The following is a 20,302-nucleotide window of genomic DNA, read 5'->3' as shown; positions in this document are numbered from 1 at the left end:
AAATTCTAAGTCGAAAAAGGGGCATAATTCTGTCAAAATGCTTGATACAGTTACCTCCTTCTGTCTAAAGGTTGGGGTCATGATGGTGAACAAGTGTGCAAAGTTTCAAAGCCATATGTCAATGGACTTTGAAAATATTTGAACTATTACAAAAACTTTAACGTAAATTCTAAGTCGAAAAAGGGGCATAATTCTGTCAAAATGCTTGATAGAGTTACCTCCTCCTGTCTACAGGTTGGGGTCATGATGGTGAACAAGTGTGCAAAGTTTCAAAGCCATATGTCAATGGACTTTGAAAATATTTGAACTATTACAAAAACTTTAACATAAGTGGTTACGCCGACGCGGATGCCGAAGCTCGGGTGACTACAATAGCTCTACTTATTCTTATCGAATAGTCGAGCTAAAAACTTAAGTTTCCCTTCTTATCAGAAAAATAATTCAAGTGCAAAAATATTAACAATCTGTAGAAACTTTCGTGTTTCATTTCAAAACAATAACAAATTAATACCTTGGTGGCTGAAAGTTATGTGCTGGGAACAATGTCCTCATTATAATTTATACCTTTCACAGTTATAAAACATTTAACAATTAAAAAACAAAACAAATAAACAGTTTCATTATATTGTATCAATAACAAAGAGACTTGGCTATAAGCTAGAAAATTATGCACCGTATTTAAAATATGACTAGTTCCCACAGTTGCCTAATTCATGATATTATATCATAAGAAAAGTGACATTCTAGTCAATGACTGTTTTTATGATGATTCATCGAAATTTTAACATTTATAAACAATCATTCCTTGTAAACATTCTTTCAAACTTATGTGCTTAAATGTAATAGACACAAACAAATTTACAATCTCTTTTGTTCTACATTCTAATCCTAAGAAGTAACAATCAACAAATATGATTGAAACACAAGTTTAAACTAGTTTGTAAAATAACGTTCTTTCAAACTTACATCCTAAAATCTAATGGACACAAATAATTTTTACAATACCATTTCTTCTATATTCTAATCACAACAAGTAACAACCAACAAAAATTAATATGATTATAACAAGTATTAACCAGCTTATTACCCAACAATTTTGAAAATCTGTTTCAAAACTGGATACTACAATACTCCCAATATTTGTTAATACCTTACAATTCATTGCATGTATAAACCTAGCAGGTAAGATTTCATGTAATTTATATACATCATATTTAACATACAAGATTAGACTTTATAATATATTCTAACACGACCGCATTTTTCCCTATTGAACATAGAAGAACTGAAAAAGTGTGTTATTTTGCAATAAATCACTGTTTAGCATCCTATATTTAGACATGTGACATAATCATTATACATGTAATAACCACTAAAAATTTGACGGGCTGAAAATAAGTACGGAAACAAATCAGGCGCAGTTGAGCTTAATATCAGGAACGGCAGCATTTATTTGTTGATGTCGTGTTAGAATCAAAATAATATATCCAAATTTTATCTTTTGATAAAATCACTGCTTGTCGTTCTGATACGCATCATTATATCACTCGGGCTGCACCCTCATGATATAATTATTCGCATCTGAACTCCACAAATAGTGATTTTATTGAGCGATTAAATCACTGTTTGGGAGATATTATTTCTTGAATATATTGTTACTACTCTTATAACATGCTACTCCTATAATGAAAAGTCCAGCTGTTCAAAGAGATGATTTGGTCGCCTGGGCAACCTTGGAATGTGTTGGTCGACCAAGAGTTCGAGATATAAATTGTCCAGCTTCTATCAGCTTCTGTATATTTATACCCTGAAATAATAAGAGAAATAACCATTTGGTGCAATCCTTTAAATGAATTGAATATACTTTTAATGCATAAAAATATGATATAAATTGCATATAACATGGAAATCATTACTTTTATCTTGAATATTTTTCTTTTTCTTTAAATCTCAGTACTTTTTTTTCTCATGTTTGATTTTCTTGAAAATATTTTGGTTCATCTGGAGGTGTGCAGCTTTAAAGTTTAATTCTATCAAATCCTATTTCACTCTTATTCTGCAGGAATCAAAAGTGATTAGCCCTTGTCATCAGTATAGAGCTTTAGCCTAGCTCTATATCCAACAATATAGATAAAATCATATTTACTACACTGTAATTAAGTACAAAAGTCAGTGTTCTCCATCAATTATCATGTAGCCAGTTGAGCTTTGAAAGTACTCATCATTAAATCACTCCAAACTGATTTTAAAGAACATTTGAGTAGAATGGTTTGACAAAACTAGTTAGCAGCTAATTCTGTGCTAGTATTTTTTAATGACCACAATGGCTTGCAGAAAGTACTGAGTATCATTACTCTTATTATATCAGTCATGCTTTAATAAAATATCTATTTATATTTCTTATTATTTCAAGAGTCCTTACTGTTTTAATATTTAGACCATGTAACATATAAACAACATCTTCTGTAGACACATTTCCACTAGCACCCTTGGCATAGGGGCACCCTCCAAGTCCCGCTACAGAGCTATCCACCACACTTATCCCCATCTACAATAAAAAAACAATATCCTGACATCAGTTATGACAGTTATACAGTGTGAAACCTTTACTAATATGATACCATATTCACTATAAAATTACCATACTAAACTACCAGGCTAATGTGACCAACAACCACCTGGAGACGAACAATAGGCGCTGAGCTGAAAACTTGGAACATGACCTGTGCAGGCGATGAACCAACCCAGATGGAGAGCTGTTGTGGATGTCCTTTGCCCCACAAGGGGAGAACAGGATTAGGTCAAGGTAGGTCAGGTGGCTAATATTTGCCTTAGTAAAGGAAAAATAGAAAATAAATTCATGATTTCAATAAATGTAGAGATTTTATAAGTATCAACCAATACTTTGACAATATTTGAGTTTTCTATATCACTTGTTCAGTAATAAGACACACACAAAAATCTATATTGCACATAACAATCGAAGCTGTAACTTTAAAAATTTGTTTGTACTCCCTGATTAACTGAGAAAACCCAAATTATTTTATTCCGGACTAAGTCTATCATAATAATATACCTGTAAAGCTGCTAAAATGTTAGCTAGAGCCTGACCATACGTATCGTGACAATGTACAGCTAGTTTCTGTACTGGTACCACTTTCGAGACTTCCGAGATCAAATTTTTCATCGCCCCTGGAGTGCCAACACCTATAGTATCTCCGAGTGATATCTCGTAACATCCCATATCATACAGTGATTTACATACCTACAACAAAATTTAACATTTAAATATAACCTTCGAATACAAAAATAAATTTTGTCATGTGTGTTTAAGTAATATATTGAAATTCATCAGTGAAAATATAAAATGTATCTCACAATTATTGAAATGTAGAAAATTTATTGAACATGCTGCAAATAGTACCGTACGGCATAGGATAATGCTCCTAGAATGAACAAGAGGGCCATGATGGCCCTGAAGTCGCTCACCTGTATATAGGCCCCCGGAGCGGGGCCAGTTTAAACCCCAGGGCTTTTATTTGAACAAACTTGGTAGACACCCATTAGAAGATATTTCATGCTTAACATCTAAGGTCTAGCTGGTCAAGTTTTTTTCTTTACACATATAGTTAAAAACAATTACACACCTGGGGCAGGGCCAGTTTTGACCCAAGGGCTTTTATTTGAACAATCTTTGTACACACTTACTAGAAAATGTTTCATGCTTAACATTAGGGACATCATCTGGAGCCGAAACGGCCACCCGGATATCCGAATCAGACATCCGGATACATCCGGATGTTCGGATCTTTGTTATATTCTTTGTTGGCTGATATGACGTAACCATTTTTTCACGACCTTTTTCAAAGTGTAGTCTTTCGTTTTACTTCCTTTTTAATAAAAAATTTTTCGTTATTGATTTTATTTTTTCTTTATAGATAAATTTAGTGCATAATATAGTACTTTATACGATTTCAATAGAAACGAAAAAGAAATTCATTGCCGATTGTCTCAATTCCTCAAGCATTGCTTTATAAATACACAATAACACTCGCTCACATTTGGGAAAACAAAATAACACCCGTAAAAAAATAAATGTAATGTTTCCATTGTTCAATAACATCTATACAATTTACACACAATGACTTTTGACAGATGTGTAGCCGGCTTTTCAAAAGAAACTGCAAATCTTTGATGTTTACCAACATGTAGCCCTGGCTGTTTGATTCCAAATCATCAAAGAAGTTGCCGAAACTTACATGAATTACACACATTTTAAGTGTTCATAAGTGAAAAAAATTGTGAATAAATTGTTCTTAAAATGCATATGTTGGATTAATACTAAAGTAGAAAGTTATTTTGTCGGATAATTATCATATCAATTTCAATATAAAATGTGATAATGGTCATATTATTATTCGTAAGTGCATTTCTTGGTTTGATTATTATATTTCTGCCGATTTTTTATTTTCTCAAAATAAGGAGTCGACAGGTCGGTAAGCCGAAATATATATAAAAATAATAGCCTTATTAAATATTTAAATTTGGACATAAAAAATGTTGCCGATGACAATCGCACAGGAATATTCATCTTGAATCCAACAAAACTTATATTTGTTTGGTGTTTAATATAGATTAACAACATGTGTCATATCTTACTCGTAATTATTATAGTTATTATTGATTTTTTTGCGGTCTGCAGATATTATGACCTGTATTGTCAAACTAAGGTACAATATACAATATGGTGTCAACACCATGTCTACGCCGATTATCTCAACGCATGTTTTTATCACATTTTCTCAATATTCTGAAATATTTTTTACGAACATCCGGATCCGAAAATTGGCTCCGGACACCGAATCGTGATCCGAACGTTCGGATATCCGGACTCCGAATGACATCCCTACTTAATATCTAAACTCTAGCTATTCGGGTTTTTTCAAAGAAGACTTTTAAGTTTTTGCTATACACATATAAGGAAAATCAATGTCAGCCCAGGCGGGGCCAATTTTGACCCCAGGGCTTTTATTTGAACAATCTTGGTAGACACTCATTAGAAGATGTTGCATGCTTAATATCTTAGCTCTAGCTCTTTGGGTTCTTTAAAAGAAGATTTTTTGAAGTTTTTATTATATGCATATAGGGAAAATCAATGACCCCCTGGGGACGGGGCCAATTTTGACCCCAGGGCTTTTATTTGAACAAACTTGGTAGACACCCATTAGAAGATGTTTCATGCTAAATATCTTAGCTCTAGCTCTTTGGGTTCTTTAAAAGAAATTTTTTTAAGTTTTTACTATATGCATATATGGAAAATCAATGACGCCCTGGGGCGGGGCCAATTTTGACCCCAGGGCTTTTATTTGAACAAACTTGGTAGACATCCATTAGAACATGTTTCATGCCAAATATCTAAGCTCTAGCTTTTTGGGTTCTTTAAAAGAAGATTTTTTTAAGTTTTTACAATATGCATATAGGGAAAATCAATGACCCCCTGGGGCGGGGCCAATTTTGACCCCAGGGCTTGTATTTGAACAAACTTGGTAGTCACCCATAAGAAGATGTTTCATGCTAAATATCTTAGCTCTAGCTCTTTGGGATCTTTAAAAGAAATTTTTTTAAGTTTTTACTATATGCATATAGGGAAAATCAATGACCCCCTGGGGCTGGGCCAATTTTGACCCCAGGGCTTTTATTTGAACAAACTTGGTAGACACTGATTAGAAGATGTTTCATGCTAAATATCTTAGCTCTAGCTTTTTGGGTTCTTTAAAAGAAAATTGTTTATCTAGAAGAAGATGTTTAAAGTTTTTTCTTTTGGTTGCCATGGCAACCAGAGTTCTGCATGGAATGGAATTCTTTGAACAAGGCTTTGTTAAGGCTTCACACAAGGAACATCCCTGTGAAGTTTTATTATGATCTGCCTTATGGTTTCAGAGGAGATGTCGTTTGAAAAGTGTGAACGGACAATGTACGACGGACGAAGAGTGATCCCAATAGCTCACCTGAGCATATGCTCAGGTGAGCTAAAAATAACATTAATTCGTTGTCATGACAACACATTTTTTGCTACTGTTTGTTGCAGTCTGTTTTTTTGTTGTTTTCAAATACGACCAGTTTTAAGGTAACACAAGCTGTTGGTAGGACTATTCTCAGTGCTTGATAATAAAACAGCCTCATAAAGGGCCATTATACAGTGAAAATCCATGTTTTGCAAGCAAAGTAGACACCAATGCCTGAGAATGTGCAAGAGCTCTCCCTATTCTTTGCAATTGTCAAGGTAAAAAAACTGAAAAAAATTAATTAATTTAATGATGAAATTTATGTCTTTAAAAAAAAAAAAAACTGACTTTTTAAGTTCAGACTAAAGTTAAGCAAAGTGTTTTAAGGAGTAAATTTAAATTATAATCATTTCTTATTCCTATTCCATTTTGTAAACACCAGATTATTTCCATTTGTAAGCACTCCACTTATAACACATTTATGCTGCTACTTTGATGAAATAATGTTTTACCATAAGCTGAAATTATAACAGGAAGTGTAACTCTGTCTTCCTAAAATGACACAGTTACTTCCCTTTCATCATGTTTTACTTCCCCTTCAAATGATATCTGTTCTTTGACCTTACGGTTTGTACTAAATGCAAACTTGTGGGCATGAATATATCTAGAGACTGTACATATTCCCAATATTATATTTATTATAACTTGGTAGCATTCCTAAGTTTGATCATTGTTACATTAAGAACAAACTGAACAATAATATCACCTGTGCAACTTTATCAACTGCAATATCTCCCTCATAAGGACAGCCTAATACACATGATACATAACTGAAAATGTAAGAAACATAGGCAAAACAATCAGGTGGAAAAGTCTAGTTAGTTTGTTTTATGATACGAGTTTGATAAAATATGAGAATGCGGTGATAACATTTGTCTCTTGAGGGCAAAGACTAAAAGAATAAATATGAAATTCAATTTCATGGTGTTATGGCTGTAAAAGAATTCACATTTTGTTTTGATGAATAACTGCGTGATTGTGAATGTTCAAGATTTTATCTAGATATACTTTTCACTTAGCTATGCACCTTCATTAAATGGTATAAAGCGTATTGTGTTCATCTTATGAAAAATTTAATAAAATTCAAAAAACAGTAAAAATAAATTGTTATCATAACCTTATGGCAAGTTCTAGGAAAACACAGTTTTTGCACTATGACGACCATGGCAATGCTGCTATCAAAATAGTTTTAATAATACTACTTTGAAACAAGGTAATAAAATGATCAGAGAAAATAAATAAGTAAAGAACAATGATGTCTCTCACCCTCTTACAGGTATATTTGCTGACTTTGCTGCATTCATGACAGCATCAAATCTGTTCAAACTTTCCTCAATACAGCAGTTTATATTCTTCCTGAAATGTGAATGATATAATAGTTCTTTCATACCAACATTATAAATAGATTCAATGTACGAAATATTATTATTCGAGGGTTGATTGCAACACTGTTGTAAGTGTTGTATTTCATATAAGTTACTGTAATTTTGCGGTCAAACCCTTGATATATACAATTATACAAGTAACAAGAGCTGTCGGTAGGACAGCAACGCTTGACTATTCTTAGTGCTTGATAGTAAAAAAAAATGCTTGATACAGTTACCTCCTCCTGTTTACAGGTTGGGGTAATGATGGTGAACAAGTGTGCAAAATTTCAAAGCCATATGTCAATGAACTTTGAAAATATTTGAGGTATTACAAAAACTTTAACATAAATTCTAAGTCGAAAAAGGGGCATAATTCTGTCAAAATGCTTGATAGAGTTACCTCCTCCTGTCTACAGGTTGGGGTCATGATGGTGAACAAGTGTGCAAAGTTTCAAAGCCATATGTCAATTGACTTTGAAAATATTTGAACTATTACAAAAACTTTAACATAAGTGGTTACGCCGACGCAGACGCCGACACTGACACCGACGCTCGGGTGACTGCAATAGCTCTACTTATTCTTATCAAATAGTCCAGCTAAAAAGATGAAAATATCAAATGGAGTTTTTCTCTGAATAGAGAAATGCCTAAACAGAAAACTCTAGATTCAAGACAGCTAGATATCTGTAATAAACAGAAGGGAATAAGGTGTTTTCTTCCGTTTCTGTAAAAATAGACTTATAGCTCTCATGTTAGTCAAATACTGCAAGTACATAGTGTATTAGTAGCTAGATTGATTAAAAGTTCTGACTTAGAATTACATGCCCCTCACAACATGGCTAGAATTTCATTAGGGACATTGTTGTTGATGTTAGAAAGCTATTCATTTTGGTTTCAGGCAATTTGGTGAATTTGTTTGTGCCTGATACAACACTGAGAGGGATATTCAAGGTTTTTCTACACTGGTGAAGTTTGAAAGTCATCATATTACATAAACCGTGTTAGAATTAAACCATGCCATCTCTCAAATGTTAAGTGGCAGCATGGCCGAGTGGTTAATTAACATGTGAGTCTAGAAACCTAATGATCGTAAGCTGCATGGGTTCAAACCCAGTCAGGAACAAGTCACTGCTTCCTTGAGCAAGGAACTTTTCACACATTGCTCACTGTACTGGTTGATTCCAGGAACGGATTAGAAAGTGTTTCTATAAGCTTATAGCTTCCTACACAATCAAACTAAAATAAAGTCTGTATAAACCAAAAATTGAAAGAATGATGTATAAGCTACTCACTTGCTGAAGCTTTCAGAAGCAGCGCCAAATATAGCCACCTCATTAACGCCAGCCTCTAACTGAAATATAAGCACCAATTGTGTTAACATTACCGCATGGGTTTATGTCTCCAACCTAAATGCTTAACCTTTGTCCTTCAAGATAATCGTGTACACAAAAGTAATGCACAATACTGTACAAATATATATAAATCTGGCAAATACTGTACAAATATATATACATGTTTAGAGTGATTTCTTAAAATCTGACAAGTAAATAACAATACATGTACATATATATATATATTCAAATTCAATATGCAGTCATGACTCATGTTAAGGAATACACAACTTTGATGCACCGTAACAGATAATGTGAATATATCCCTGATTATAGTGACACAGAAACAAATTGAAAGTAAAAAAACAAAACACAGACAACCTACCGCAGCTTCAAATCCCTTCAGGTTTGGTGTTAACGCTGAGTAAACAATGTCTTTATGCCTTTCTATGCCTCTCATAACATCACCATGATCTGCCATCTACATGAAGATAAGTTAAAGATAAGTTAAAGATAAGATTAAGATAAGCTAAGATAAGTAAAGATAAGTCAAAGATAAGTTCAAATAAGTCAAATATAAGTTACAATTAGTTAAAGATAAGTTAAATTAAGTTTAAGATATATACTAGGCTGACCTCTGAGTAAAATTCTTTAATCGCAGAAACTTATTAAAATCTATGAAATACTCACTGAATATTTTGTATAAAAGAATGTACAAATAATGCACAGGATTCCCTATAACGGGTCAAGTAAAGTTGGTCCTTGTTTAAAAAACAAACTGCCAGTTTTGTTAATGACACTATATATTCATATTGCATTTACCTATAGTGTGTAGAGTTTAAAACATTTCTTTACTTTATGTGAAGTCAAAACATGATTGTTAGTTTTATACATAAACAAGGGTGCCATAGTCACAAAATACGCCCGTTTACGAAAAAGCTTTAGATGGAGATGGGGGCATTATGGATAAGTGTTATCTAGCAAGCAAGTTTTTATTCTTGGCACTGTGTTGTTAAATGAACCTTAAAACAAATCAATAGGGAAGATATGCACTGAATGTGTGACCTTGACCTTGGTCGCAGGGACCTGAATTTTATGCACGGCACTCAGCCTCACAATGATGAACATTTGTGCCAAATTATATTGAAATCCCTCTATGCATGTAGAAGTTTTGCTCCAGACAAGTGTTTTTCTATGAGCTCTAACTGTGACCTTCACCTTTGACCTAGAGACTTGGTTTATGTGCAGGGCACTACGTCTCATGGTGGTGAACAATTCTATAAAAGTAACATTAAAATTCCTCCATGCATGTAGAAAATATGCTCCGGACAACATCTGGATATTTCATCATCTCCAGTGACCTTGACCTTCCACTATTAACCTAAATTAAATGTGTAACACCTGTAGTCATGATAGTTACCATTTGTGCTACAATCCATCAATAAATGATGACTAAATGGTCCCTATAACCATCTTCAAATTTTTATCTGAACTTTGACCTCTATGTGTAACCTTGACTTTGGTCGCAGGGATCTGAATTTTGCATGCGACACTCAGCCTCACAATGATGAACATTTGTGCCAAGTTATATTGAAAACCCCCTATGAATGTAGAAGTTTTGCTCCGGACAAGCGTTTTTCAATGAGCTCTAAGTGTGACCTTGACCTTTGACCTGGAGACCTGGATCATGCATGGAGCAATACATATCATGGTGGTGAACATTTCCATAAAGTATTATAAAAATTCTTCCATACATGTAGGAGATATGCTCCAGACAAAATCTGGATATTTCACCATCTTTAGTGACCTTGACCTTGCATATATTGACCTAATGTACATGTGTCACAGCCGTAGTCATTATAATGACCATTTGTGTTACAATCCCTCAATAAATGATGATTAAATCGTCCCTATACACATCTTCATATTTTTATCTTTTTTTAAACGGGCATATAAAAAGTACAAGTAATTTAATAACTAAAAAATTCTGATTTAAGATTTTATTCTAGGGAAATACATTTCATTACAATTCTTAATCTTTGAATGAGCTGAACTGATATTTACTTGAAAATTAAAATATAATTAAATTTCTATGAGAAAGTATTTACATTTGATAAGGTAATTACTGTATGATCTTTATGAACAAATACCAAGTCTACAGAACACCATAGTTATCACAGTTAAGAATCTTGACCAATGAATGAAACATGTGTAAATAAATGTTACATTCTTTAGAACATACTCAAGTCCAAGAAAGAGGATTATTTCATGCCCTTTGATTAAATTCTATTTTTAGAATTGAAAGTGAAAATAGATCAAGGGGAGTAATTGTGTAAGTCATTTATGAACAAAGTAATAACTTTGTTGTCTCCCTTTGATTAAATTCTATTTACAAAATCTGGATATTTCATCATCTTTAGTGACCTTGACCTTGTATATATTGACCTAAATTATATGTATCACAGCCATAGTCTTGATAATGACCATTTGTGTTACTATCCCTCAATAAATGATGACTAAATGGTCCATATACACATCTTCATATTTTTATCTGAACTTTGACCTCTATGTGTGACCTTGACCTTGGCCGCAAGGACCTGAATCTTGCACCCGACACTCCGCCTCACAATGGTGAACATTTGTGCCAAGTAATATTGAAATCCCTCTATACATGTGGAAGTTTTGCTCCGGACAAGCATTTTTCAATGAGCTCTAAGTGTGACCTTGACCTTTGACCTAGAGACCTGGTTCATGTGCGCGACACTGCTCCTCATAGTGGTGAACATTTATATGAAGTTTCATTAAAATCCCTCCATACATGTAGGAGATATGCTCCGGACAAAATTGGACGCCGCCCGCCCGCCAGGGGCGTTCCCATAATACGTCCCGTTTTTCAAACGGGCGTATAAAAAAGAGACTGTGTAGCAATTAAATATAGTTTCAAATATCAAATTTGAGCATAGTATATCTCTAAGGTAAGTTAAATTTCAAGTCACTAAGCATAAAACTATTCAACATTAACTCTTATCATATGACATTTTGTAGCCACCTGTTATACATTTAAATTAGGCATGGCAGTAACATTATAGTAAACAAAAGTATCGGTGACATAAGTGAGTTTTTCTCAATGCTGAAGTGGCCAGCTTCAAGTAACAATACATTGCAAAGCAATGTGGAAAAAACATTGTTATCTGTCAATAAATAAAGATGCTGTGCAAAAAGTATGACAGCACAACAAACTATAATACTGGTAGTTACATGTAGGCACTATTTGTGCTCCCCAAATAATTTTCATAGAGTATTAACATAACAATTTCTTTATTTTAATATTCAGAATTTCATCTAAGAAGGTACAGCACAATATGAGCCCAATGCAATTCTTAAGATATCTAAACAAGAGCTGTCGGTAGGACAGCAACGCTCGACTATTCTTAGTGCTTGATCGTAAAAAAAATGCTTGATAGAGTTACCTCCTCCTGTTTACAGGTTGGGGTCATGATGGTGAACAAGTGTGCAAAGTTTCAAAGCCATATGTCAATGGACTTTGAAAATATTTGAACCATTACAAAAACTTTAACGTAAATTCTAAGTCAAAAAAGGGGCATAATTCTGTCAAAATGCTTGAAAGAGTTACCTCCTCCTGTTTCCAGGTTGGGGTCATGATGGTGAACAAGTGTGTCAAGTTTCAAAGCCATATGTCAATGGACTTTGAAAATATTTGAACCATTACAAAAACTTTAACGTAAATTCTAAGTCGAAAAAGGGGCATAATTCTGTCAAAATGCTTGATAGAGTTACCTCCTCCTGTTTAAAGGTTAGGGTCATGATGGTGAACAAGTGTGCAAAGTTTCAAAGCCATATGTCAATGGACTTTGAAAATATTTTAACTATTACAAAAACTTTAACGTAAATTCTAAGTCGAAAAAGGGGCATAATTCTGTCAAAATGCTTGATAGAAAAACCTCCTCCTGTCTACAGGTTGGGGTCATGATGGTGAACAAGTGTGCAAAGTTTCAAAGCCATATGTCTATGGACTTTGAAAATATTTGAACTATTACAAAAACTTTAACATAAGTGGTTACGCCGACGCCCACGCTCGGGTGACTGCAATAGCTCTACTTATTCTTATCGAATAGTCGAGCTAAAAACTGTTGTATGTTTTGTTTTAGTGACAAGTATATTATCAAGAATATTATATCTCAAATGAGATGTCCAGTAAAGTATACTATTGTATAATTTGAACTAGAAGAGACAACAAGAGTACGTCTTAATATTCCAAGATTTAATACACAAGTGATGTTACATGTAGCATGCTATGGAGGCGGAGCTTATCAGTAACTAAAGTCTGTTTCAATATATATCAATATAGAACATCTCCTTCTTTTATTTTAAATCATTTATGTTATTAAATAATAATGCATGCTTAGAAAATAATATTCATAGCTAATTTCAATAATACTGATTGAACTGTTTATTAATTTTCTCTACGTGACATAGTTTAGTTCTTTATTTTTTTGATAGTCACTGTATATTACTGTGATAACAAAATACTTTAAACTCATTATTTTCAATAACTGTTATTATCTAACCCATTCATTATTATCATACTTCGGATTGCCACGCAACAATCGTCCAGCCCTTGTTCTAGCACGCGAGTTCATCGGCGGGTCATTTTGTTCCTGAGATGAGTTATTTTCCTCGAGAGGTAATTCAGGGGTACTTGAATTTTTATCATGATATAAGACTTGCGCATGAAATGATTCAATATCGGTTGTGTCTTCCGGACTTTTGCGTAATACTGACCGATTTCTCCGATATATGCTGCCGTCAGCAAGTTGTTTATGATAGGAGCGGTCACTATGTACTTTTACTATTTTCCCGCGTTTCCAAGTTTTTCCTATTTTTATGCGTACTGATTGATTCAAGGACAAAGGTGGCAAATATTTTGCATTTTTGTCGTAATTGACCTTTTGTTTGTCTTTCGATTTTTTCATTAGACTGCGCACTTTTGAGTTATTTACTAAAATGGGTACCAGTGCTTTATTTGTAACTGGCACAACGGATTTAGTTCTCCGGCCGATTAACAGTTGACTCGGAGAATATCCGCATTCAAGAGGTGTATTACGATATTCTAATAATGCAATGTAAATGTTTGTGTTTGTATCTTTAGCCTTTTGCATTAGTTTTTTTGCGATACCTACGCCTTTTTCCGCAAGACCGTTCGACTGGGGGTATCCGGGGGATGAAGTTCTGTGCTCGAAACCCCACTCTTTAGCGAATTCTTTGAATTCGGAGCTTGAAAATTGATTACCATTGTCTGAGACAAAGACTTCAGGTATTGACAGTCTCGACATGTGTTTCTGAAGTTTCAGAATGACTGTTTTTGATGTTGAGTTTTGTAAATGGTCTATTTCAAAAAATCGTGAATAATAATCTATAGTCAATAGATACTCTTTACCTTGAAAATGGAACAGGTCTGCTGCTATTTTTTGGTAAGGTCTGTCGGGGAATTCTGTAGTCATAAGCGGTTCTTTTGTGTTTGCGTCTCGGTATGTAAGACATATGCTACATTTGCTAACATATTCTTTAATTTGCTTGGACATGCCTGGCCAGAATATTGAATCTTTAGCACGTTCAAGTGTTTTCGTAATTCCCATGTGACCTGTATGAACTTTCTGTACAAGTTCATTTCTCAAAATTTTCGGTATTACAATCGTATGACCTCGAAATATCAGGTCATTTTCTACGCTTATCTCATCGCGGTGGTTCCAGAAATCAAGGATTGATTGCTCGCACATTGATCTAGATTCTGGCCAACCGTTTAATATAGTCTTTTTCAGAATTTTCATTTGTGCGTCTTTGCACGTTTCGGCGCTAATATTTTCTATTCGTTGGTCGGTAATGTGCAATTGTTTTTGAACGGTATGCACGTAATTATCAAGCTCGTCTGACATATTTAAGTATGTATCAGGGAGACTTTGGCGTGATAGGCAGTCACTAACTGGTATTTCTTTACCAGGAATGTGCTTTACGATTAACTGATACTAAGACAGAGCTAGTAGCATTCTAGATAACCTAGGCGGTGCTGCGGACATTGTTTTTTCATAATGGCAGATATTGGTTTGTGATCGCAATGTACGATAACTTCTCTACCATAAGTGAATTGATGAAACCGTTTGCATCCGAACAAAATTCCAAGCATTTCTTTTTCAATGACAGCATAACCGATTTCAGTTTGCGTCAGGCTTTTGCTTGCAAATGCAATAGGTCTATTGTCTTGAAATAAACAACAAGCGACTCCGAATTTTGAAGCATCCGTTTCCAGTATAAGCGGCTTTGTCGGGTCATAGTAACCTAATACTGGTGCCTGTGTTATAATATATTTGACTTGAGAAAATGCTCGGTCATGAACATGATCCCATATGAACTCTGTATCTTTTTTCAAGAGGCTCCGTAAGGGGGCTGTAACTTCTGCTAGATTTGGCGCGAATTTAGAGAGATAATTGACCATTCCCAAAAGCCTTTAGACCATTTCGCTGTTATTGGGGATTGGCAATTTTATAATTGCTTCAATCTTAGACGGGTCAGCCTTTAACCCACTTTCCGTAATGATATGACCAAAGAATGGTACTGATTTGGCGCCAATTGTGCATTTTTGCTCATTAAACCTGATACCTTGCTCGCGCGCACGTAATAAAATCTGTGTTAGACGTTTGTCATGTTCACCTTGCGTGTTTCCCCATATTAAAATATCATCAACAAGAGGGTGTATTCCATTTATTCCTTCGAATATCTGATTGACCTTTTGACAAAATATATCACTTGATGATGATATACCGTATGGTAACCTTAAGTATCTATATCTACCGAAAGGAGTAGCGAAGGTTGTGGCGCAAGACGATTGATCGTCTAGTTGTACAGACCAATATGCATGAGTAAGATCTAACATGCTAAAGTATTCAGCTCCAGCGAGCTTTGCTGTTACGTCATCAAGTGTTGATGTGACATAATGAGGTCTACGTATTGCGTCATTGAGCTGTTTTGGGTCTAAGCAAATACGTAATTTTCCGTTCGGTTTTTCGACCACATCAATAGGGTGTACCCAGTCCGTAGGTTCCGTTACTGGCGTTATAATTTCGTCTTTGACCATTTGCTCAAGCTCTAGCTTAAGTCGCGATTTGAGCGCTTCCGGTACACGTCTCGGAGGTGTAATTACTGGAATAGCGTCATCACGCAGGTGTAATTTGCTTTTACCAGGGAGTATGCCTACACCCCTGAACAAATCACCGTACTCAGACATTACTGACTCTTTAGTCATGTACTGAGTATTTTGGCAGTTTATGTCATATGTGAGTTTAATTAACCCAAGGTCAATGGATGTCTGTAATCCTATAAGCGGTGGTGCGTCACTGTTAACGACATAGAAGTCTACAGTAACTTGCACGGTACGATAGCTACAGGTTAAACTGATTTTTCCTATAACTTTTATTGTATCACCTGAGTAAGAGATAAGTTGAGAATCGGGGGCCTGCAAAGGGATTCTCATGTTGAGCGATTCAAATTTGCGCTTAGAGAGTATGTTAACGCTGCTCCCTGTATCAAGTTTGAAATTAATGTTTTGGCATTTCGGGCCAATCTTAATGTCAACAAACGCGCGATCTGGGGCTGGCGATGTTTTGTGACTTACCGTATCAATGAAATAGTTATCCATACAAGAATCATCACTATTTTCACTTAAATTGTTCGACAATTCATGAACATGTTTCTGTTTGTTTGAACGGCATACTTTTGCCCAATGATTGTACTTTTTACATGATTTGCACTGCTGTCCATATGCCGGACATTTCTTTCTGTGAGTGATGTCATGGTATGTTCCACAATTTCTACAGGTAGTTGTTTGAGACTTCTGTTTTGTGTCGATCCTGGCAGCGCTTTGTTCCGGTTTGGCACGACTTTGCCTTCGTCCATGTTTGACGTAATTTATGTCTTGCTTGGGGTTAAGAATGTCCATTTGCTTTTTACAGTATTCGAAATTTTGTGAGATTTGGATTGCCTTGTCTAATGTTAAGGAAACTCCTTCGTTAATTAATTTTTCTCTCAGTCTTTGGTTATTTACCCCGAAAACAATTCGATCTCTGATCATTTCGTCCTTTGTTCCTTCTTGGTATCTGCATTCATTGGCTTTCAATTTTAGTTTTGTGATGAATTAGTCTATGTTTTCATCACCCTGCCTTTCGTTGTTGAATTGGTACCTAGCAAAAATTGGGTTTAATTTAGGTTGAACGTGGTTTTGAAATTTTGTGAAGTACGTATCGATCTTTTTTCTATCATCTGCGGTTAAATTCCATGATTGCATAATGTCTTGCCCCTTTTCTCCTACCCATATTAGTAGATATGAAATCCTTTCTTCTTCTGATTTTTCTTTGAGGGGTCCACTGAATATTAGTTTAACATTTCGTTCAAATTTTTCCCAAGTTGTAGGTAGATTAACACTGTCCCAGTTCATGTTTGGTGGGTTTATTCCAGAGAGTGCCATTTTGTTCACTTTTTTTTTTTTTTAGTTTCAGTTAATAAAAATTTATTTCCATTTTTTTCTGACACCATGTTGTTTGTTTTGTTTTAGTGACAAGTATATTATCAAGAATATTATATCTCAAATGAGATGTCCAGTAAAGTATACTATTGTATAATTTGAACTAGAAGAGACAACAAGAGTACGTCTTAATATTCCAAGATTTAATACACAAGTGATGTTACATGTAGCATGCTATGGAGGCGGAGCTTATCAGTAACTAAAGTCTGTGATTCCAATGCTTTTTGAAATTTTATCAAGCAAAACTATTGGGCCTAAATGAATATGTACAGTCAAAGCTGTCTAAAAGTAAATATTAACATCTACAAACCTGAGGTATCCATTTTGGAGAAACAAAGCTTGTAACTTCAATACTGGGCAGTCCAGCTTGGGACAACCTATTGACCAATTCTATTTTTGCAGCAGTTGGCACCATCTCTTTCTCATTCTGTAAGCCATCCCTTGGACCAACTTCCACAACTTTCACAAATGATGGCAAACCTGCAATCTATATAAGGTAAAACATATTTTTCTGCAGATTAAAGTTACAAAGTTTTATAAAACTTTAAAGAATTCAACAGTATGTTTTCACAATACTCTGATGTAGATGTCAGCCAAAGCAACTACAGATATATAAATATTTGCCTTATCTTTACATCCTATCAGGTGCAAGAGCTGCCATAAAGTCTAAATGATCATTGTGAAAAGGTAAACAGTGTAAATAAGATACATGTATATATGCCAACTCAGACTTCCTGAAATACGTCGGTCCGAAGGACATGTCCGATACATTTTGATCAGGTCGGACGATTTTTATTCCGGATCGGTCCGACTGTCCGGCTTTTATGGAAGCCGCATGTATACAAAATGGCGTCGCTAAAGGTGCCAAACCTTGGAAAAATTGAAAATCTACGTCAGAGGAGCGCGCAGAACAGCAATAAAAGGATGAAAAGAATAGACCTGAGACAAAATTCAAGGACAAATGGAAGCAGGACCATGAATCGTTGGTGTATGACAGGGAGGAGATGAAAATGCGCTGAACGGAAAGTGCCAATTTTTACGGCGAAAAAATTAAAACCAAAAAGTGTCTTAGAAATACAAACACAAGTTTTTCTTTGATTTTGATCAATTTTATTCGGTCTGACAGATTTCGTTGCGGTCCGACAGATTTTCATGGTTTGTCAGACCGAATGTCTGACAGTTTTTTCAACTTTCAGGAAGTCTGCCAACTGGTGTAAGATTTTAACGTCCCTTACTTAACAAATGGTTTTTATATGAATTTATGAAAAAATTATCAATTCAATATAATTATTATTTCAAAATAATCTGATATTAATGACAATGGCTATGCCCGTCATTCAGTAAATAAACACTTATTACCAGGGAGCCCAGAGACTTTTAAACATGGCCTAATGGTATCAGCTTCATTTCTTGTTTTCTTTTTAGATGTTCTTTGCCAGTGGTCTTCAGCTTCATCAATTTTCCAATTGGAAGAAGAGAAAGCTATGCCAATAAACCCATTGACAGTCTCTATATGAACTACGTAAATAACCTAGGTAAATCAGGTGAAAAAATACAAATTGTTTCCCTTATCTTCGAGTAAAAACGATATCTCTAATGCTAAAACAATGCAAATTTAGGCATTTTTAAACTGCCAGTTTGTTTGGGGCGACTTAATGAATAATTATAATTTATTACGCCAATAAAAAGCTTGTGATCTTAGGTTCATCTCTGGTTAAATTTCACACATTGTTTGTCACTAAATGTATTGAAATTTACTTGATTATTTAAGGTTAAAGTTAAACCTACCACAAGTCAGATCATTTTACATACATTTTATACAGAGAGATGCGCAACCAGTTCTCTTTACTCTCAATTGTCCTGATAAGGATAGCCTGTTATAAATCGGCTAGTTTGGAAACTGTCAATCCGTGTAGGCTATGCCCCTAACTTTATACTATAGAACATGATCCCCTATCTCAAAACACTGACTGATTGAGAAGGCACTGGGTCCCCTTTCGGACAAGGAAGTGGCTAGCTTTAATTTTGTAGACATGTGCTCATAAAAATATGACAGTTACAACTTGAAGTTTGATAATTTTTATCACGTATCAATCATTCAATGGTGAAATTACAATGTATTTGGATTCTGCTGAAGATACACCAATGCTATATTGAAAACAGAATTTAAAAACTCATGAAAATTTCTGTATAACAATTATTTTAACTGCCTTTGCATAATACAGAAAAAAGTAAAACGTCATCCAAAAATGTTTCTGTAAAGGGTCGATCTTTCTTGAGTACGAATGATCTTAAGTGCGATTCACGTCAATTTGTTGTGTAATTGTGCAATTTGTCATTGCATAAAGTATAATACACTTACTGATACTTGTGCATAGCCTCTTGTAACTGTCTCAACGAGTTTAACCGTTTTTCTAGCTCGCTTAACGGTTTGGAACCGAATCGCTATGGATTTTGCAAAGGAAGTCGCCATTTTATTACAGGTTGAACACCACAACTTGATTTGAACCTGGAACACCCAAACTCACATATAAATGATATGTTAAGTGATGATGAAATGGAAGTTTATCTTAAACTGTATTTACTATTATACGCAGATGACACTGTAATATTGTCAGAGAGCGCTCAGCAGCTTCAGCTAGCATTAAACGCTATGTCTGACTACTGCAAGCTTTGGAATCTTGAAGTAAATACAAATAAAACCAAAGTTATTATATTTTGGAAAACCAAAAGAGGTTTGCGTAATATACCTAACTTTCACTATGAAGGGACTGTCCTTGAAATTGCTGAGCATTTCTCATATTTGGGTGTCCAATTTTCATTTAATGGTAAATTCAGCAGAACTAAAACATTCGTTATTGATCAAGCCCGTAAAGCCATGTTTAATTTCTGTTACATTAGCTAGGAAATCTAGGATACTTAATTTACCAATAGATATGCAATTAT

The 20,302-nt window shown here is 34.7% G+C and overlaps 1 protein-coding gene across 1 annotated transcript; it reads right to left on the bottom strand.

Annotated features, from left to right (window-relative positions):
• Positions 1-424: 424 nt before the first annotated feature.
• On the bottom strand, positions 425-19,840 carry LOC132724793 (hydroxymethylglutaryl-CoA lyase, mitochondrial-like). The gene is made up of 9 exons (XM_060709756.1): positions 19,719-19,840; positions 17,667-17,843; positions 9,149-9,244; positions 8,725-8,783; positions 7,332-7,421; positions 6,772-6,835; positions 3,077-3,265; positions 2,423-2,548; positions 425-1,807 (listed from the first exon to the last, which is right to left on the bottom strand). Exons 1-9 carry the CDS (start codon positions 19,827-19,829, stop codon positions 1,703-1,705), a joined length of 1,017 nt encoding a protein of 338 aa, XP_060565739.1. The 5' UTR covers positions 19,830-19,840; the 3' UTR covers positions 425-1,702.
• Between the last annotated feature and the right edge of the window lie 462 nt (positions 19,841-20,302).

Source organism: Ruditapes philippinarum, unplaced genomic scaffold, assembly GCF_026571515.1.
Source record: "Ruditapes philippinarum isolate M1 unplaced genomic scaffold, ASM2657151v2 ctg4997_1_1_1_1, whole genome shotgun sequence".
NCBI classification, from domain to species: domain Eukaryota; kingdom Metazoa; phylum Mollusca; class Bivalvia; order Venerida; family Veneridae; genus Ruditapes; species Ruditapes philippinarum.
Note: the sequence above shows the minus strand (reverse complement) of the source record. Positions and strands in the feature narration are given on the sequence as shown.

Excerpts from the sequence above, each read along its gene's own strand:
- LOC132724793 (XM_060709756.1), bottom strand. The coding sequence starts at position 19,829 with ATGGCGACTTCCTTTGCAAAATCCATAGCGATTCGGTTCCAAACCGTT. Across the intron at positions 8,784-9,148 it reads TGAAGGGATTTGAAGCTGCG|TTAGAGGCTGGCGTTAATGA; the intron begins GTAGGTTGTCTG and ends CTTATATTTCAG. Across the intron at positions 2,549-3,076 it reads ACATTTTAGCAGCTTTACAG|ATGGGGATAAGTGTGGTGGA; the intron begins GTATATTATTAT and ends TTTTTATTGTAG.